Below are 19930 nucleotides of genomic sequence, written 5' to 3'. Positions count from 1 at the left end.
AGAATACCCAGATCCCTCTGTGCTGCACTTTTTTGGAGTCTCTCTCCATTTAAATATTAGTCTGCCTTTTGATTCTTCCTACCAAAGTGCATGACCTCACAGTCTCCTATATTAAACTCCATCTGCCAAGTTTTTGCCCAATCACTCAACCTATCTATATCCCCTTGCAGATTTCTTATGTCCTCACCACAACATGCCGTCCCATCTATTTTTATATTGTCAGCAAATTTGGATACATTACACTCTGACCCCTCCTCCAAGATAGACTTAGATAGTAAATAATTGAGGCCCTAGGGCTGATCCTTGTGGCACTCCACTAGTTACGTCTTTCCAACCTGAAAAAGACCTAGTAATCCTGACTCTATGTCTCTTGTGTGTTAACCAATCCTCAGTCCATTCTAATGCATTACCTCCATTCCGTGATCTCCTATCTTGTGCAATAACCTTTTATGTGGCACCTTATTGATGCCTTCTGGAAATCCAAATACACTACATCTACCAGTTCCCCTTTATCCATTCTACTTGTTAAATCCTCAAAGAACTTTTGCAAATTTGTCAAGCATGATTTCCCTTTCACAAAACCATGTTGACTCTGATTGCGTTAAGCTTTTCTAAATGTCCTGCTATTTCTTCCTTAATAATGGACTCTAATGTGCTCAGCATCCACACTGACTGGAGGTTTTGGGCCTACGTCTTACATCAAAATACAAAATGCTGTAAAATACACCCAATGAAGTGTTTATATATTTTCTAGGGGATTTTACCCCAAACTCCAAAGTGTACAGTACATCTATTTCTAAAAATACTAATACACTATTGTGAGGCAATGGCTATGAAGTCATTTCCAATGTTCAGGAGAGAAAGGGTGAGCACTGTGGCAAAAATTTATAACTATTAAAGGTAAAGCTAATAATCTGGACAGCTGTAATAACCTCTGAGCACAAATGATGAAAACTGGTTACACAGTGACTGATTTCACACCATATTCATTTTGTTTGTATTTGTCCTACTGAAGATATGCAAGTGTTTTGTTCCCATTAACAAGTCTAATAATAGGATTAAAAAAGAAATATTAACATAACAAGAAGGACCTTTTACTCCTAATTCTTTTAAATATACATTTCCTTAAGGAACAATGTAATCAATGAATGATAATCAATTAAATGTATCCTAAATCCTTGTTTTAACAATTAAGTTGTTAATATTGCAATTCCAGACTACTTTGTGAGGCTTTGTAGGAATCTGTTTCAGCAATGACACAGTGGTATAGTTGTGACCTTGACCATGATATGCTCGCTTCTTATCATGGACATCATTTTGTAAATCATTTTGTAAATGCAGGCATTTTTGTTCACTGAGAATTTACACATTTAGTTGATATATAGTAGAAACAGAAAAAAAGACAACTCATGATTTGGTGTGTACACATAAGACTCAAGTATTTTCCAAAGAAGGTTTTGGTAACGCAGGACTAAACAAGGAGTAAGCGTTTATCCCTTAAAAATAATACAATGGTAAATAATCCATTTATTATAAATTAAATGTTAATTCTTATTTACAATTCATTACTACACATGGATAACAGAATATTGTCTATTCTCTGTTCTGTTCTGTTTGTCCCTATAAAGGCCATGGTTGAGTTGAATGAGGCTCATGATGCTCAGAAGTCTGAAACTCAGTTGCTATCAATAGCAACAGCTGCAGATGCCCTGTTTTACCCAGCTTGGCATACAACCCATACATTGGACAAGATCAGCCCCAATTTGAACCAAATGAGCAACAATTCAGGTGATAGTAACAGTCAGATTGGATCAGTAGTTGATAAAGATGCAAAGAAACCAGCAGCAGACTACAGTTCGGCTGCATTGGAGGTGGATGGTAATGAAGCTGGTACAGCTGCAGCTTTATCACAGGTCAGTGGAGATTTAAATGTTTGAAAAAGAATTCTGCTCTTACGGTAGACCAGCTTGACTATAATACCATGCACCTCACTGTCATGCTCAATCATGCATCTAAATGAGTTTTGTGCATGGTGACAGTAGACTGCATCTTTAGCTTGTACTAATGAAGAATTTTTTGACAGTTGGATGTATTTCCTGATGGCTCAAAGGATAAGTGCATCACATGGCGTGGAACTGAGCCAAACAAATTAAGAAGACCATAAATTTATTCCTTGTGCTAAATTAGTCAATTTCAACCTAGGAGAGCAGGACTGGGGAGGATAAAAGCCAACTGGTATTCCACTTTGATAAATCTTAAATTTTAATAGCATATTTTACAATCTATATTAATGACTTGGAAGAACAGACAGAGATTAATGTATCTAAGTTTGTTGATAATACCAAGCTGGGTGGAAAGCTAAGCTATGGGGAGGATACAGAAAGGCTGCAAAGAGATATAGGCAGATTAGGTAAGTGGGCAACAAGATGGCAGATGGGGTGTAATATAGGGAAGTGTGAAGTTTTCCACTTTGGTCGTAAGAATAAAAAAGCAGAATATTTTTTAAAATGTGAGAAACTTGTAAGTGTTGATGTTCAAAGAGACCTGGGTGTGCTTGTACAAGGAACGCAGGAAGCTAACATGCAGGTACAGCAAGCTGAGGAAGGCAAATGGCATGTTGGCCTTTATTGCAAGGGGATTGGGGTACAAGAATAAAGAAGTCTTGCTACAATTGTACAGAGTTTTGGTGAGACCACATCTGGAATGTTGCATGCAGTTTTGGTCTCCACGTTTAAGAAAGGATAGATTTGCTTTGGAGGCGGTACAGTGGAGATTCACTAATTTGGTCCTATGATGAGAGACTGAATAAATTGAGCTTATATTCTCTGGAATTTAGAAGCATGAGATGCAAACTCATTGTATTCTACAAAATTCTGATTGGACTTGATAGAGTAAATGCTGAGAGATTGTTTCCATTCGACAGGGAATCGAAAACATGGGGGCACAGTCTCAGGATAAGGGGTCGATCATTTAGGACTGTGATGAGGAGAAATTACTTCATTCTTTGGAATTCTCTGCCCCAGAGAGCTGTAGAAGCTCCATCGTTGAATACTTTTAAGGCTGGTATAGACAGATTTTTGGTCTCTCAGGGAATTAAGGGATAGGGGGGTGGGCAGGAAAATGGAGTTGAAACCCAAGATTAGACATGGTGGTATTGAATGGCAGAGCAGGCTCGATGGGCCACGTGGTCTACTCCTGCTCCTATTTCTTAGGTTTTCATGTTCGTACGACTATCTAATGGTTCCAGTTGAAAAGTGCACATAAACGTTTCTTGTGTGATGACCCACATAATTAAATAGGCTGCTGATAAATTAAGTCTAGGTTTTCTGATTATCAAGTAGCAGTAAATGAGTTGACACTGATGCTTAAATAATGCTAACCATAAAATCTAGACTTTGCTGTCTTTGTTCACAAAGGGGAAAACAACATGTGGGAAGTGGAGGGCTGCTGGTGCCCATGAAGCTTCATGAATCACTGCCTTTAGGAATGCTGGGCAGTAGGGGAGGTTGAGGAAATTCTCTGTCACTCTTCCTTTGATGTCACTGTAAAGGATATCATCCTAAACAGATCAGTAGATAGAAAGGCTATTCTGCTTTTGAATGAATAACTTCATGTTATCTTCATGTACTTACACAAACGCTTCACTAAGGATAACATTTTTGCATTATTTCATGTAATTACCTTCTCACCACTCTGCACAGTTGTGCATTAACTAAACTATTTAAAGGATAAGTTATGAACAAAAGTGCAGACCCAGTGTATCTTATTTTCTCACAGGGTCTAGCGCTCTTCATTTCAGTTTTGGGTTTGATGATCGTACTTCGCCATCTTTGGAATCTGATTCAGTACATGATTTTTTCTTTACTGGGTAGGAGGAATATTTTTCAAATATGGTATCTTAGAGACACAAAGTAGTTTCTCATACTCTCAGCTGGTTTAAATAATTATAACCAGTCAATTCTAATATCATTGAATCATTTTTACATCAAACTTGGAGTAAATAAATTTCTTCCACTATGGCATACTTCCTCTGACTGTAAGAGATTGCCTAGGCTGCCTTTTTACTATTACTGCTTTCAATGTTGCACTACAATTGACTAACTGAAACTCTATTTCATTGGCTCTGATTGGTACTATCATATTTTTCTTCAAAACCTTGAAATAATAAAACAATGAGAGGAGATGTGAATGAATTTCTAACCACCTGGATTGGAAAACCATTTATTTGGCACCAAGGCTGCCTGGCCATTAAACAGTCAAGTATAGAATATGTATTCAATTGCAAAGATTCAGGATTTAAGTTTTCATAAGCTGACAACTGCTTTCTTTTAAACTCTTGCTAACTACTTTTCTTTCCATATTTGCCCAGCTATTACAGAGACACTTGGAAATCTTGCAGCTGGCATGTTGATGAATAATCTAACTGCTGATATTTCCCTGGTTTAATTTCTACATAAATTAACTGAATTACTCAGATTCTTTTACTGAGCTTAAACCCTGAAGCTCACTTTTCATTTCAATTTGCACTTGTGAGAGTGAGAAACTACTTTAATGTGGCATATAAGGCAATCCCAAAATTTGATGAGTGAGTGGTGAAATAAAGTCCTAAAAATCTTCTCTGGATGAAAAAGTGTTTTCTTTTACAAAAAAAATCAGCATTTTATAATCAGTGTTGCTCATGAGATTCACATGAATTTGGAAAATGTCTCACACGAGTATGAGTCACTAATTTGTTCATTAATTTTGATAAATATAGAACATATCAAAAATTATGCTTTTAAATCATACAAAAACTGGATACCAGGAAAACACGCTGATAACACAGTAAGGTGAAGGCTAACTGCTAGTTTGTGTTCTTTCTCTTCATGCTTGAAAAACTTTCCGTAGGTAATTCTTTTTCTATTAATTTATTTTCTTCTTATCTGTGTAAATTTTTCTTGCTAGCCATGCAGCTGGATTGGGTAGGTGGGTGAGCAAACAAGTTCCACTCAGTCTGTGATGTTTCAAACTCTCTTCAAGAGCACATGGAGGTGTCCAAAGCAGCCTTTGAATGATACTCCTAGTACCCCTTATACCCATTTATATCACAGGTTTAGCACGGATATGACCTGTTTTCACCTCCACATACATTTTAAAAATTAGGGAACAGACAGCAGTAGCACTACTACATGAACATACAAATTTAGTAGAATGGAGAATAGTGCCAGAGGACTAATGGATAGCCAATGTTATTCCTATATTTAAGAAGGAGGATAGAAAGTCCAAGAAACTGTAGACCAGTTAGTTTAATGTCAGTGAGAGGAAAGATAATGGAATCTTTACCCAAAAATGTATTAGAGAAAACACTACGAAACTGAAAATATAATGGAGTAGTCAACACAGATTTTAAAAAGATATCATACTTGACTAACCTTACTGAATTCTTTAAATAAGTAATAGAAAGAGTAGACATGGGTAATGTAATAAATGTAATGTATTTAGATTTCCTAAGAGGCCTTTGATTAGGTACTGCAGAGTAAACTCATGACTAATGCTGAAGCATATAGAGTTAAGGAACAAGTAGATTACATAGTAAGCTGGCTGCAAAACAGAAAGTAAAGTGTAGGGGGTAAGAGTAGCTGCTCAAATTAGCAAAAGGAGAGAAGTGGCATTCCACAAAGATCAATGTTGGAAACATTGTTGTTCACAACTTACAAGCTTACTAAGTTTAGGCTCAGGAATCAGAAGTGCAATTTGAAACTTTTCACATGATACAAAATTGGGGAAATAGTTAATACTGAGGATTCATGTACCACAATACTAGACATTAATAAAGTGTGGATTGGTAATATGATTGACAAATTAATTTTGATCATAGATTTGTGTGAGGTGATATATTTTACTGGAAGAACAAAGAGGCCACTTACTGCTTGGATAATAAGAGTCTAAATGGGGAAGAGAAGATAAGGAATCTAGAGATACAGATGCATAAATCACTAAAAGTAGCAATGCAGGTTAATATGGTCATTAAAAAAAATGTTGTTCATTTCTAGAGGGATAGAATTGAAAAACAGAGAAATTATGTTAAACTTGTACAGAACGTTGGTTAGAGAACACTTTACTGTGCACGGCTCCCGTATCCATATTATAAAAATAATATAGAAGGACTAGAAAAAGTGCAAAAAGATGATACCAGAACTAAGATGATATGCTTATCATAAAAGGCTGAACAGGCTGGAGGTCTTTTCTCTGGAACGTAAAACACTGAGGGATGATCTGATAGAGATCTTTTAGATTATGAAAGGGCTTGATAGTGTAGACATGGAGAAATTATTTCCACTTCTGGGGAGTCCAAAGCTAGAGGTCATATACTAATAGGGAGTTCAAGAGATTTTTTTTCTCCAAAATGTGGTATGAAAGGAACTCCCACCACAAGGAGTAGTTGAGGTAAATATCACAAGGAATTAAAGAAGAAGTTAGATAAGTATGTGAGGGAAAAAAGAATAGAGAAAGATACTGATAGGGCTAGATGAAGAGGAGTGGCAGGAGGCTCTGGTGGAACATAAACACCATATAGATCAGTTGAATGATTTCTGTGCTATGAACTTAATCTAACTCTGTAATGCCAATGCTAAACCAACACAGTGTACATCATGTATTAAGGTCCAAACTGACTCGAAAGCAAAATGAAGTGAGATTCATTTAGCCAGGGAGTCTCACTGTGCCTTGCTCTGAACTTGAGTTCTGACTCTCGATGCACATTTCATTTACACTATAATTGTAGTTTCAATAAAAAGTGAAACACTTATGCAACCACACTGCTGTTCTCATGTAAATATACCCTCAGGTTGTTCTTCGTTTTCAGTTGGGAACTTCCTATCCTCAACTTGACTCTTCCTCATAGATAAAGCATGTTGGAATCATTGATACAAATTTACCTGTATTGATAGTAGGTTACGATTCCAAAATGCTACATCAGCATGCTATCTTCCATTCTGTGGATAATTTACTGGAAAAGTCTTGTTTGGGGGAATGGAATAGTACAGAAGATTAGAAGCTGGTTTTTCACCTCTAGTTGCTACTTTCAGTAGAGAACATTATGGATAAAGAAAACCCTTTTCTTAATCTATAACGTCTTTAGGACTTTGGTATTTTTGGATGCACTAATATAATAGCAGTTAAATGTTTCAGAGATTGGTTGTTTGCTTAAAGAGCTGTTGTGCTTCATCTTGTTCTCAATTATAATATCTGCATTATTCTAATAAAACGTTCAAGATAATTACTAGAAGTTGCATTTTCACTTGTTTCCTATGACAAAGTTTTCTCTCAAACTATGTTGACAATCATTGACATGTGCTTTGTAAATTCTCTAACACAATGAACTTAAAAGGACCAAACTTATGTTGATGTTGAAAATTTCACTTTGATGCTGACTAAATGAATTCACAGCAAAACAATCAGTTAAAATATTGATCTGCTTAGTGTATTAGTAGAGAATGCCATAGTAATCAATTATCCAACAATTATATAACAATGTTTGTGTGAGATTATACTTTGAGAGAGGCAATGTTAATTATAGCAAGTCTTTGAAAATTGCTTGGTTATAGCATGTTTGCATCACTGAAATATCACAGTGTGATTCTACATTGAATAATAGCTCAATGAAAGTGTTTTTACATGGATGGCTAACATTATTTGACCTCATGAAAAGTTTGATTTTTTCTGTCCCATTAAACGCTGAAATATCCTGCTCAACAATAACTGATACATTCCACTCTATGGCTCCTTCTCAGACAATCCAATGGAGGGTTTTAAGGTATCATATGATATAAACTAAGTTATGTTCGACTTGTTGAAGTTGAACCTGCAGCTGGCAGTTTACAGGTCTGCCCTAATAATAGATCTAAACTTCAGATATTGAAGTGTTTACAAGATGTAACGAAAGGAGTCACTTCACTGATAGAATTCTGTTGATCTTTGACTGCTTAGCTCACAGTTGCAAATACTGATCCATCTTCATTCAGTATTATCATGGGCTCCATTCCCTATTCTGAGCTTTATGTTTTTTAAACCAATGTGGATGATTTAACTATCTGCTCCATTAATGTATTTCTGCAGTGCTTCTTGTTATTACTGCCAAAAATTTGTTACATTGAAAACGATACAACTGCTCAGAGTCACAAACACTGTGCCAACAAATAATCGCAGGTTGAGAATAAAAATTGACTGTTCCACAGACAGATTCCATTACCCAGACTGAGTCACGAGGATATGTTAGATTAAAAGCAATAGGATACAACAATTAACATAGTGACACACAGCTGGGGAGATGACTCAGAAAAATGTGTCTCAGAAAATCCAGTATTAATAAGAGAAAACATGATCAATTGATTTGAGAATTGTGAGATGATCAGTCAAAGGGCAACAGAATTCCAGCAGTAAACTGACTTCTTTCATTACATCTCATAAACACTTCAATATCTGAAGTTTAGGTCTATTATTAGGACAGATGTGTAAACTGCCAGCTGCAGGTTCAACTTCAACAAGTTGAACATAACTTAGTTTATAACACATGTTACTTTAAAACCCTTTATTAGATTGTTAGAGAAGCAACCATGGTTTGGAATATACCTGTTATTATTCTTCTCCTCTAGGGGTTCATCAAGATAATGTCTGTCGGTGGCATCAACATAGATTGTCAACATTTTCAAAATGTTTCATTTCTCCTTGTTTAATTGTATTCCTTAATTTTTCTGACTGTTTTCTTCCCTTCTTCCCTCTCCTGAGGATGGTTTGTTCTGAGTTATTTTTCCATGGCGGTTAGGGGGTATTTTAGCACCTCTATCAAAATTCCTCATGATTTTAAAGACCTTTATAAATATGTTCTTAGTTATTGCTGCTCCAATAGAAACAGTCCCAGCTTCTCACGTCTCTGCTTCTAATTATATTTTCCTGTCCTATGTATCATCCTGCTCAATCTATAATATGCACTTTCTGTGGCTTTCATGTCCTCGAGTATATTTCCATTACATGTATATTCTCATTCCTGTGTTTTTTTTTCCTCCTAAAATGCGTTACCTCACACTCACCCATATTAACTTGCATCTGCTGTCTGTCCATTCCCCTGATACATTTATAACTTCCAGGAGTATTTTACACTCCTCAAAATATTTGCCAAATGTCCTACTTTCATGTATTCCATAGATTTTAAGGTTGTGTTCCCTGTGCTCAATGCAAATAATCTATAAAGACCATGAACAAAACTGAACCCAACACTGACCTCTGGACCCCTTCAACCCATCCCTAGTCCGAGTGAGCAACATCCATTTAGCTTAACCCTGTCCATTTGACAACATTCTCTCCATGCTGCTGCATTTCCTACTGTAGCATACTCCTGAATTTTTCCAACACTCCTTTTATGAGATATTTTATTGAGCAATTTGCTGAAAATTCATATACGCTACATCAATTACATCCCCTTAATCGGTACAATCTGTGACTTCTTAAAAAGCCCTATTAAAGTTGTCAAACATCACTTCCCCTTAACTGTCTGGCAACATTTGATTAACCAATGCACTTCTAAATGTGCACTAACCTTATCTCAAATTATGTGTTTTTTTTCCTAACCCAAGGGCTCTGAGGTCAATTTTCCACACCACAATGTTACCTCCACTGCCTTAGAGTGACTAGAGTAGTACAAGAGTGGGATTAAACATTAAATCCCCCTGGTCTGCATGACTCAGCTACTCAATGGAAAAATTCAAGAGCCACAGGGGGTTAAGCAAAACATTGCTGATGAAGTCATAAAATTGAAATTGCATGGAGGACCACTTTGGTTTGTTTACATCAAATCTTTCTGTTTGATATTTTAAATGGGTTAAGACTTTTGTAAAACTAATGGACAAAATAATTTCATAGGAACAATTTGTTCATCTCGCACAGTGTGATTTCACTCTAAAATAATGAGTGCTTGCTTAAAGAGGTGGAAAAGTTCCTCCATTTAAAGTACTGTATCTAAATATGAATTATATCATAAGCCAACCATGACTTGCAATTCCCAATCTATAACTGCTAAAGGATTGTCTGTTTGGCCATTCAGTTTAACAGCAGAAGTGGAGAAGCCTATAGAAACAAACATTCCAGAGAAAATTAACAGTCACTTGGACAAGTATGAACAAATAAAGAGACAGCCCAGATTTGTTAAGAGAAAATTGTGTTTGACTAATTCAATTGAGATTTTTGATAAGGTAACGGAGAGGGTGGAAGAGAGCAGTGCAGTTGATGTGTATATGGAATTTCAAAAGGTGTTTGATAAAGTGTCACAGTTTATACTTGTTAGTAAAATTGCAGCCCATGGGATGAGGGACAGTAGCAACATGAATACAAACTTGGCTAATGGTTAGAAAGCAGAGAGTTGAGCTAAACAATGTTTTTCAGGCTTGAGGCGGTATGTAGTTGAGATCCCCAGAGGTCAGAACTGGGACCACTGCTATTTTTCATTCAATAAGGACTTGCATTTGGGGTTACAGGGTCCAATTTCAAAATTTGTAAATGACATGAAACTTGGAACTGCAGTGAACAGTGCGAAGATTATAATAAGTTCAAGAAGATATAGACAACCTAGTGGAATGAGTGGGGACATAGCAACTGAAGTTTAAAGCAAAAAAGTATGAGGTAATATATTTCGGTAGAAATAATGAGGAGAGCTATAGGTCCAGATCTTCCGGGTCTCCGGATCGTTGAAGACTAGATGTACTCCCCAAAATGTGCATTGGGAACTCACAGAGGTCCTGAGGCATTGACCTACATGGGTTTTGCCTGGGAGCTTCAGATGGGCAATTTCCCTGCTCCCTATATGCCTAAGCAAAAGTCTTCAACTCTGAGCTAGAGTTGGAGACTTTGGACTGTTCCGCTGTACTTACCTGAATAGTTACCTTGGAAATGTTAGATAGAAAACTCCTAATCTAACACCTGGGTAACTACACAACTGACACTGCTAATCACTCACACTGACTCCTTGACTCCCTACTCAATACTCAGACTACTCCTCCTGACACCTAGCTACCCCTCTGACCTCCTGACTACACCCTGACCCTCGACCAACCCACTGACCCGACCCAACCAGACTCTACTAGCCCCCATCTCCCAACTACCTCCCCGACCAGACATGACTAACCCCCATCACCCAACTGCACCCCCCCACCAGACATGACTATCCCCCAGCCACCCAACTAACCCCCAACCTGGCCTGACTACTCTCCTAACCCGTCCCAACTACCCCCAACCCATCTACCCACACACCCACCTATCACACCTGACTGCCACATTAATCACCTGCCACACTACCCACCGGCCATCCACCAACCTACCACTGCACCCACTTGCCACCCTATTCACCTGCCACATTACCCACCTACCACCCTACCTACCTGCAATCCTACCCACTGACCACTGCACTCCAATTGCCCTTGAGAAGGTGGTGGTGAGTTTCCTTCGTAAATTGCTGTAGTCTGTGTGGTGTAGGTACACCCACAGTGCAGTTATGGAGGGAGTTCCTAGATGTTGACCCTGCAACAGTGAAGGAATGGCGATATAGGACATCAGGCAGCCCTTGCAAAACTGGAGTCAATGGGAATCAGGGGGGAAACTCTCCGCTAGTTGGAGTCATACCTAGCTCAAAGGAAGATGTTTGTGGTTGTTGGCAGCCAACCATCTCAGTTCCAGGACATCACTACAGAAGTTCCTCAGGGTAGTGTCCTCAGCCCAACCATCTTTAGCTGCTTCATCAATGACCTGTCTTCCATCATAAGGTCAGAAGTGGAGATGTTGACTGATGATTGCACAATGTTCAGGACCATTCCTCAGATAGTGAAGCAGTCCATGTCCAAATGCAGCAAGACCTGGACAATATCCAGGCTTGGGCTCACAGGTGGCAAATAAAATTTGTTCCACACATGTGCCATTCAACGGCATTAACATCACTGAATCCCTCACTATCAACATCCTGGGGGTTACCAGTGACCAGAAACTGAACCGGACTGGCCATATAAATAATGTGGCTACAAGAGCAGGTCAGAGACGAGGAATCCTGTGACAAGTAACTCACCCCGACTCCCCAAAGCCTGTCCACCATCTACAAGGCACAAGTCAGGAGGATGATGGAATACTCTCCACTTTCCTGGATAAGTGCAACTCCAACAACACTCAAGAAGCTTGACACCATCCAGGACAAAACAACCCACTTAATTGGCACCCCATCCATAAACATTCACTCTCTCCACCCCGATGCACAGAGCAGCAGTGTGTACCATCCACAAGATGCAGTGCAGGAACTCACCAAGCCTCCTTAGTCAGCACCTTCCAAATCCACAACCACTACCATCTAGAAGGACAAGGGCACATGGAAACACCACCATGTGGAAATTCCCCTCCAAGTCACTCACCATCCTGACTTGGAAATATATTGCCATTCCTTCACTGTCACTGGGTCAAAATCCTGGAACTCCCTTCCTAACAGCACTGTGGGTGCACCTACACCACAGGGATTGCAGCAGTTCAAGAAGGCAGCTCACCACCACCTTCTAGAGGGCAATTAGGGTTGGGCAATAATTGCTGGTCTAGCCAGTGATGCCCACATCCCATGAACAAATTAAGATTACCTCCCTGCCATCCTACTCACCTAACACCCTAGCCACCCTACCCATCTCCTATCCTACCCACCTGCCACCTCACTCACCGAGCACCTCACCAACCTGCCACCCTACCTATCACCTTACCTACCTGCCAACCTTCATACCTGCCAAACAACCCACCTGCCACCTTACCCTCCTGCCAACCTACCCACTTACCTCATCCACCCTACCACTTACCCACACTATCAACTTACCCTTCTCCCATTCATCCATTTACCCATTCATTAACATTCACACTCGCCCTTTAAACTTACCATACAGCAGTTATGGGATCATGTCCTGTCTTCCCCCAATGCTACAGCGCTGCGATGGAACTCTCCATGGGACACTGTGCTCCACATCTCAGGAGAAGCCAGGCTCGGAAGACCCGGTAAGAAATGCAGAGCAGCATCGGGGTGTGGAACAGTTCGAGCGGAACGACAACCCAATGTTGATCCTGCTCCGTGGAAGAGTGATACAATTTTTAATAGGGGTGCAGAAAGAGAAACATCTGGAGGTGCTTGTACATGAATCATTGAAAGTAGGACCGGTTAATAAAGTACTTACTAAAGCGTAGTGATCCTAGGCTTTATAAACAGAGGTTTTTGGTGAGAAATGTGGATCATGGTGGGCACTGCAAGTGTCCTGAGGAGTTCCAAAATGGTTTCTGCAATACGCACAAACACTTTTGGGGCAAATCAGTCCGGATACTGTATTGACCAGGGTGTTAATGCGCATGATGAACAACATCGAAGCATGCGAAGCAGGTAAATCGTCTAATCAATCAGCATGTAACCCAGATATGACCACAGCGGTGCCATTTTAGAGCTGCTTGTCCCAGCGAACACCCTCTCTCAACCTTCCATGGCTGAACACATGTTCAACAGCAGGAAGGGTACCACTCACCAGCGTTTTTAAAGAAATCGTAAACCACTTCGAGGTTAGTTGCTGGTTGATCTTTTTTTCTGACAGTTGCTTTGATTCTAAAAGTGTTTGTTGCTTTCCATTTTTGTTTAAAATTGCAAAAGCCGACAGAGAGCAGTGTGGCTGGGTTTGAGGGAGCTCTTGGTAACTTCAGGACTTCTGCACGAACCAGTTTCTCCCAGATGTGTGAGCACTAGTAGGCATTGCTCCTAGAATACAGCATAATTTGGAGAATGGGAGAGGGCACATAGAGCAGGACAAACTGTTGGAATAAGGAGAGGAAGAATTGGGAGCAGAGCTCTCAGTCAGAGGCCATATCTGCCCAGGATGTTTAGGGAGCAATTCTCCTACCTGAATCTCAGTACAGAACTATATGTGAGATGCCTGGGCTACTGTAAGGGCATCCTCACTGAAATCTGCCACATACCGCAGCTACAACTGCAACCTCAGTGCATGGTAAGAACCACATTACTAGTTGTGAAGGTGACCATGCCAATGAATCTTTAAATGTTGGGTCCTTCCAGGCTGGAGCAGGCAATATTTGCAGCTTCAATAAGCTGGTCATCCTGTGTTGTCGACGGGAAGTCACTGAGGCTCTCTATTCAAAGAAAGCTAGCTCCATCTCACTCTCTTTTGCCACAGAGCAGCAGAAGGACTGAGCACGTGGCTTTGCTAGGATTGCAGGTTTCCCCATAGTACAGGATGCCATTGACTGCACACAAGTCACTTTGTGGTTGCTGCATGTCAACTCTGCCATACATTGGAACCAAAATAGATTCCACACCCAGTACCCTGGCAACAGTCACAGTGCCTTCCTACTGCAGCAATCCATTGTGCCATCGATATTTGAACCACTGTCACAAACCAATGGGTGGCTGTTGGACCGCAAGGGCAATTCACTGATGGCATGAACCATGACTCTGGTGTGCAACCCATGCACTTGTGTGTTGCATGCAGACAATGAAAGCTGTGCTACCAAAATAAATTCAATAGAGCAGACCAATCAAGTGTTGAAACAAGACTTCCACTGCCTAGATCATGCTGGAAGAGGCCTGCAGTACTTGGCAGAGCAGGTGTCAAGATTCATGGAATTCTGCTACATTCTGCACAACCTCACCATCATGAGGGAATGGCCCTTGCCCCCAACTATGTGGCAAGCAGCTGAGAAGCAGGGGGAGGAGGAAGACGAGGATGTGATGACGCGGCCTATACAACTCCTTTCTGGCTGGCTGTTTGAAAAGAACTCATTTGAGTGCAATACCATTAACCGCAACCCCATTCGTCACCTCACTGTCTCCCTGTCACTGACCGTTACAGCATCCAACTGGCCACAATGCAAAAAGCTGGAAAGATTGGGCTGCAAGTTTTCAGCAAAACCTTGTGCCAGGTTGATGCTAGGCACCTCTGTGCTCATTGGACATAGACCTCAAGCTTACTAACATACTTCCTAATGCATCAATCATTTCAATGTGCACACCAACAGCATTCTTCTGTAGGCTTCCCCCATTGAAGCTTTCATTTGAGTTCTTGGCAGCAGAACCCCTATGTCACCTCACTGTCCAATGAGCTGGCATCTTTCCTACCCTTGCCCCTTGCCCTGTCTGTAAGCCATTATTGTCAGTGTTTCACCACATGCAGAACCCAGCTCAACGCAAGCCTCTAAGTTGCATGCAGAGTTGTTGGCTGCAAATGTGAAATCTAGTGATGCTGAATCTTCACATCACTGTCTTCTTGGTGTCCCTTAACTGCCTGTCCCATGTTGCTGTTCTTGAATATCTGAAATGAAAGAGGCACAAGGGTACGGTTGTGCCTATGTGAGGGAGAAAATAAGAGCTACTTGCTAACACTAATACGTAGCTTGTAAATCAGAACAATATATGATGAGGGGGGAGATGGGTTGTGAGAAAGAGGATTAGGTATGAGGGTACCATCATCTTCAATGGATTCAGACCCATTGCTGCCATTAGTCGGAGCAATAGATGTTCCATTAATGACCAGCACTCCTCCATGGGCTTAGAACATGTAGGTACACCTGTATTCCTCTAGTTAGCTCCTGGTACCTTTGGTTGTACACCAGCTTCTCTTGGAAGAGATAGGGATGTGTGTCAGTGAATGTGGTACAATCTGTTTGGCTGATGTCATAGTTGAAGAGTGACAGTGTGTACAAGCTGTGAGATGTTGCTGTGAGACTGGAGTAACTGAGGATGCAATGGAACATATGAATGTCAGGAATGAGCCCTGATTGATAGAGATTGTTGACAGATGAACGATGGGGGTGTGGTGAATTGAGCAGTCTCTGAGGCTGGCAGGATATGTCATTCTAGGATGAATTCACTTAACTTGACCATTAATGTGAGGCCACTGAAATTCTTGCAGCACTGCGTGCAGGTCTTCAGAGCCTAACTCCTGGAATTGTTCTCTTCAGCTATCAATCCCCGCTGCCTTCTGAACATGTGTCTGGAGGTCTCTGGGGATCACTAGCGGATACTGGAATATTACCTTTTTTCCACTTTCTGCAGCGGCCAAAAACCTTGGAGGCCAGTCTCTCCACTGTTGAGCCATTCGCCAATGTTTCCCAGGTCAGCTTCACTTCCTGTATGGCTGTTCGTACATATTCCAGCCAATAAACACCTCCCCTTTAGGAGGCGCATGTTAAGCCATTCCCTGCTGATGAGTCCAGATAATCAATAGTATTGTTGGTACTGGCTGGATGCTAAAAGCAATGAAGTGAGCAGGCAGCATGAAGATGGTGTGCTGCCCGAATCGCAATCAGCAGGTGTAGGCTATTTGTCCATCTTGATCCCCATGCCTGTTTTTAGATGCCATCGAATTTAATCTCCAATGAATGCAAAAGGCAGGAAGTCATATCAACCTCTAAACGCACTGGTTCTGTCCCAGCTGGAGAATTGTGTCCAATTCTGGACACCACACATCAGGAAGGATGTCAAGGGTTTGGAGAGAAGGGATTCATTGGAATGGCCCTGAGGATGAGGGAAAGACTGAAAAAACTGGCTTTGTTCTCAGAGCACAGATAACTGAGGGGATTTGTTGGAGGTGTTTGAAATCATGAAGGGATTAGAAAGAGTAAATAAAGATAAACGATATGGCTGAATCATTTCGCACAGATTTAAGGTGGCTGGTGAAAACCTTTTTGCACAATGAGTGATTGGGATTTGAAATGCACTGTCTGAGAGAGAGCTGGATATAGATTCAATAATAGCCTTGAAAGGGGAATGAAAGTGCAGGGCTATGGGGAAAGGGGAGAAGTGGGGCTAACTGGATTGCTCTATGAAAAAGATGGAAGGGGTATGAAGGGCCGAGTGGCCTCTTTCTGTTGTTATACTGTTTTATGATTCTATGGAGAGCACAGCACCCTGTGACAAACCTGAAGTAATATTCTATCCCGGTGATCTTTCAATGCCACCTCCAGCATCCAGCCAACCAGCAGTGGCTGTTTATTGACTGAAACATGTAGGTCAGGGTATGAGGGGCGCGGAGGAATGAACACAGGAGATTTTTGCAAAGCGGCAACATGCCGCTGAAAAATGACCACTAGCCTTTTGGAAGCTCAACTTCGTTACTTGTGAGGTGTCTACAGATGACAGAGAAGAAGCTTAAGTATTTGAAAAGTGTGCAAAATTATACAGAAATGAGAACAGGGATCGAAAAAATCATGCTTTAAATCTATAGTTTGTTTTCTAAGAAAACCGCGGTAGGAAATTAACAGTCGGATTTTTGAAGTAAGCCGAATGTGTAATTTTAACGAGAGGAATTTCTGGATCTTATGACTCATGAACGTTGGGTAAATACACAAGTTCCGAGCCTCTCAGAGAGATACGAGCCGCTATCCTTTGCTCAAGCAGGTACGTGGATTACGTGCGAGTCAAACATGCCAAAAACTTCCTCTCCCTAGCGCGAATTTTCCCAGGTGACGGTTATTCGAAGCCCCCGGTATAAATTATGAATGAAGCTGCGCTAGTGTTTGTTAGAGCCAAAGGGATTGTGACTGGAGTGGTTGGAGGGGGATGATCAAATTGCAAGGCTGCGGGGGAGATTTTAGTGTCACGTTTGGAAGTAAGTGAGCCTCTTTGTGTTTCCCTCTTGCAGGCTGGTTCTGAAAGTTCCGCCCCCGTCCAAACTGAAGATGAAAGCGGCGGCGGAGCAAAGAGCGGCGAGGCAGCGCGCCACGTCTTCTCCTTCTCCTGGTTAAACTCACTGGCTAAATAGAGAAATCAGACCCCCGATAAAGTCAAAGAGAAACATCTTAACCCTTCCAAAATAACATCAACAATTGGATGAAAATATGGGATCTCTGGATTGCTATTCAAGCTTTGAAACTGTAGATCTTTGAATTTGAGGATTATTTATTTCATCCTGTGCCCTACTGAAAGTGGACTCATTTCACTACAGGCAGCGTAGGTCTGCAAACGATTAAAACATGTTAATGTGATTGTGATGGCAATTTCCTCTATGGTTTCGGATCATGTCCAGTGAACTGCGGCGTCCGCAAATTTTAACTCTTTTAATGTTGACCCCTAACACGAGCCGGTGAGCCGGCGATGTTAGGGTGGGTGAGGTAAAGGCTTACGGCAAAACGTGTAACATGTGAGTAGTGACGGGTTGTATTCCCAATTAGCAGCGATCTGGGCGCTTTACTGTTTCATGAATGAATGCCCGACGGCGTCTTCTTGTGATCTGAGCAGCAGGAGGTCCGAGGGGTTCCCGCGTTCTCACTTCATTGATGAAAATTGTTTGCCCCACACAAGTAATACACACAATTCCGGCGCAAGAATGTACGAAGCGGTAACACAGCAACACGCGATGTTTATTCAGGTTTTTTTTTTCCGCGCCTGGTGTGTTCGTAGACAATACACTTTGACATTTGAGTAACTGAACTATCACTGTCTCCACAATAAAGCATAAAGCAAGCGTCACTTTGCAGTTTTTATTAAAAATATAAATATTAGACATTCTCTTACACAAGAAAAATGATTGGCACCGATGTGTTTATTATTTAGAATTCTACAATGTAAATTGACCGTTAAATACAGTGTTAACTTGGTTGAAATGCACACCTTAATAATTTAGCGCTATAAAAATAAACGGCTAGTGCCAGAGCAGCGCTATGATATATGTGTTTTTGAAGTGATAGATGTCAGATCTTTGGTGACTGCTATCTATTTGCCGATTAGCTCCATTATTTTCCTGTTGCTGTGTGCTTGCTGCGCCAGTTGCTCTGCTCTGGCCATCTCTAGCACTTCTCTTAGAAGGTGGAATGTTAGATCCAGGGAAATGGGAGGGTCGTCTAGCCTTTTTCCTCGTTCTAACATCTGATCCACTTCATCCTGGAATCCACTGTCAACTTCGTCCAATTCTCCAACTTGGTCTTGCAGAAGGCGCTGGAGCTGGGCCGGTTTCATTGGGAACTCTCGGTCGGAAAGGGCCATTCCCCGCGGGCTTGGAGCAACGGGAGAACGATCCTTGGATGTTTTGCCCAGGTGCATAAGGTATTCCTCTCCAATGCGAATCCAAAGTGGTAGAATGAACTGTTGGATTTTTGATTGTGAATCTGGGCCGTTTTTAGCTGACGCTGGGCTCTCAAAGGCTCGACAGTCACCGCTGGGTAGGAAAGCAACAAGAAAGATAGCAGTGCACAGCAACATGGGGGTCTTCATAGCAGGGGAGCTGGGAATCTGCAAGACAAAACGAAAATACAATTGCACAAAATTCTAGTTATCTATAGAATTTATGCAACTATTAAGAAGAAAACATTTGGTTCGAGTAGCTTTTTTTTTGGTTATTTGGCAACTGGTCGTTAAGGGGCGCAAATAGCACAGGACGTTGGAACTGGAAATGTAAGTCAGAGAGTAAATTAAATGAACTTTGGAGTTTTCACCATCAAGCGTGAAAATGTTTCAAAAAGGAACAATGTTTTACTTCTCACTCCTTGTCTGCCCTGGACTGGTATGTTGCTTTGACCATCAAATCAGGAGATGAAATCATTCATACCAAATTAAACAGGATTCATTCCCAGTGAGGACTCATTTCCGTTTGATGTTATATGCATGGGAAGTTAAACGCAGGATGAACAGGGCATGGCACACACACACAGACGCACACACAGACGCACATACAACAGACATAAGCGCACACAGGCACAGACACAGAAACAGAGAGATAGAAAGATACACACAAAAACAGACAGAGACGCACGCAAATAGAGACAAACAGACATACACACAGACATACACAGGCACATCCGACATAGTCAAGGCTTTGTATGACTTTACATCCAAAACTTCATTTTTAAATAAATTATCTGAACCTTCTTTATATACAATATACCAGTATTTATA

At 40.9% G+C, this 19930-nt stretch overlaps 2 protein-coding genes across 3 annotated transcripts in view; one reads left to right on the top strand and one right to left on the bottom strand.

The window, feature by feature from the left end:
- The window catches only part of trim55a (tripartite motif containing 55a), a 104132-nt gene extending 85624 nt beyond the window's left edge, over window positions 1–18508 (top strand). The window contains exons 9-10 of one of the 2 annotated variants that reach the window (XM_041190475.1): window positions 1629–1913; window positions 17682–18508. In XM_041190475.1, the coding sequence (XP_041046409.1) occupies window positions 1629–1913; window positions 17682–17801 (405 nt within the window). In that variant the 3' untranslated portion in view covers window positions 17802–18508. The remainder of the gene's footprint in view (window positions 1–1628; window positions 1914–17681) is intronic. The other variant, XM_041190476.1, reaches the window with a different exon arrangement.
- Window positions 18509–18751: 243 nt separating this feature from the next.
- Window positions 18752–19249, bottom strand: LOC121279194 (corticoliberin). Its single transcript, XM_041190216.1, has one exon. It carries the CDS (start codon window positions 19247–19249, stop codon window positions 18752–18754), a length of 498 nt encoding a protein of 165 aa, XP_041046150.1.
- Between the last annotated feature and the right edge of the window lie 681 nt (window positions 19250–19930).

The sequence above is a fragment of the Carcharodon carcharias genome, chromosome 6 (genome assembly GCF_017639515.1).
Source record: "Carcharodon carcharias isolate sCarCar2 chromosome 6, sCarCar2.pri, whole genome shotgun sequence".
Lineage (NCBI taxonomy): Eukaryota > Metazoa > Chordata > Chondrichthyes > Lamniformes > Lamnidae > Carcharodon > Carcharodon carcharias.
This window is presented reverse-complemented; position numbering and strand designations above follow the sequence as displayed.

Bases quoted from the DNA above. Each gene is read 5' to 3' on its own strand.
- LOC121279194 (XM_041190216.1), bottom strand. From the start codon at position 19,249: ATGAAGACCCCCATGTTGCTGTGCACTGCTATCTTTCTTGTTGCTTTC.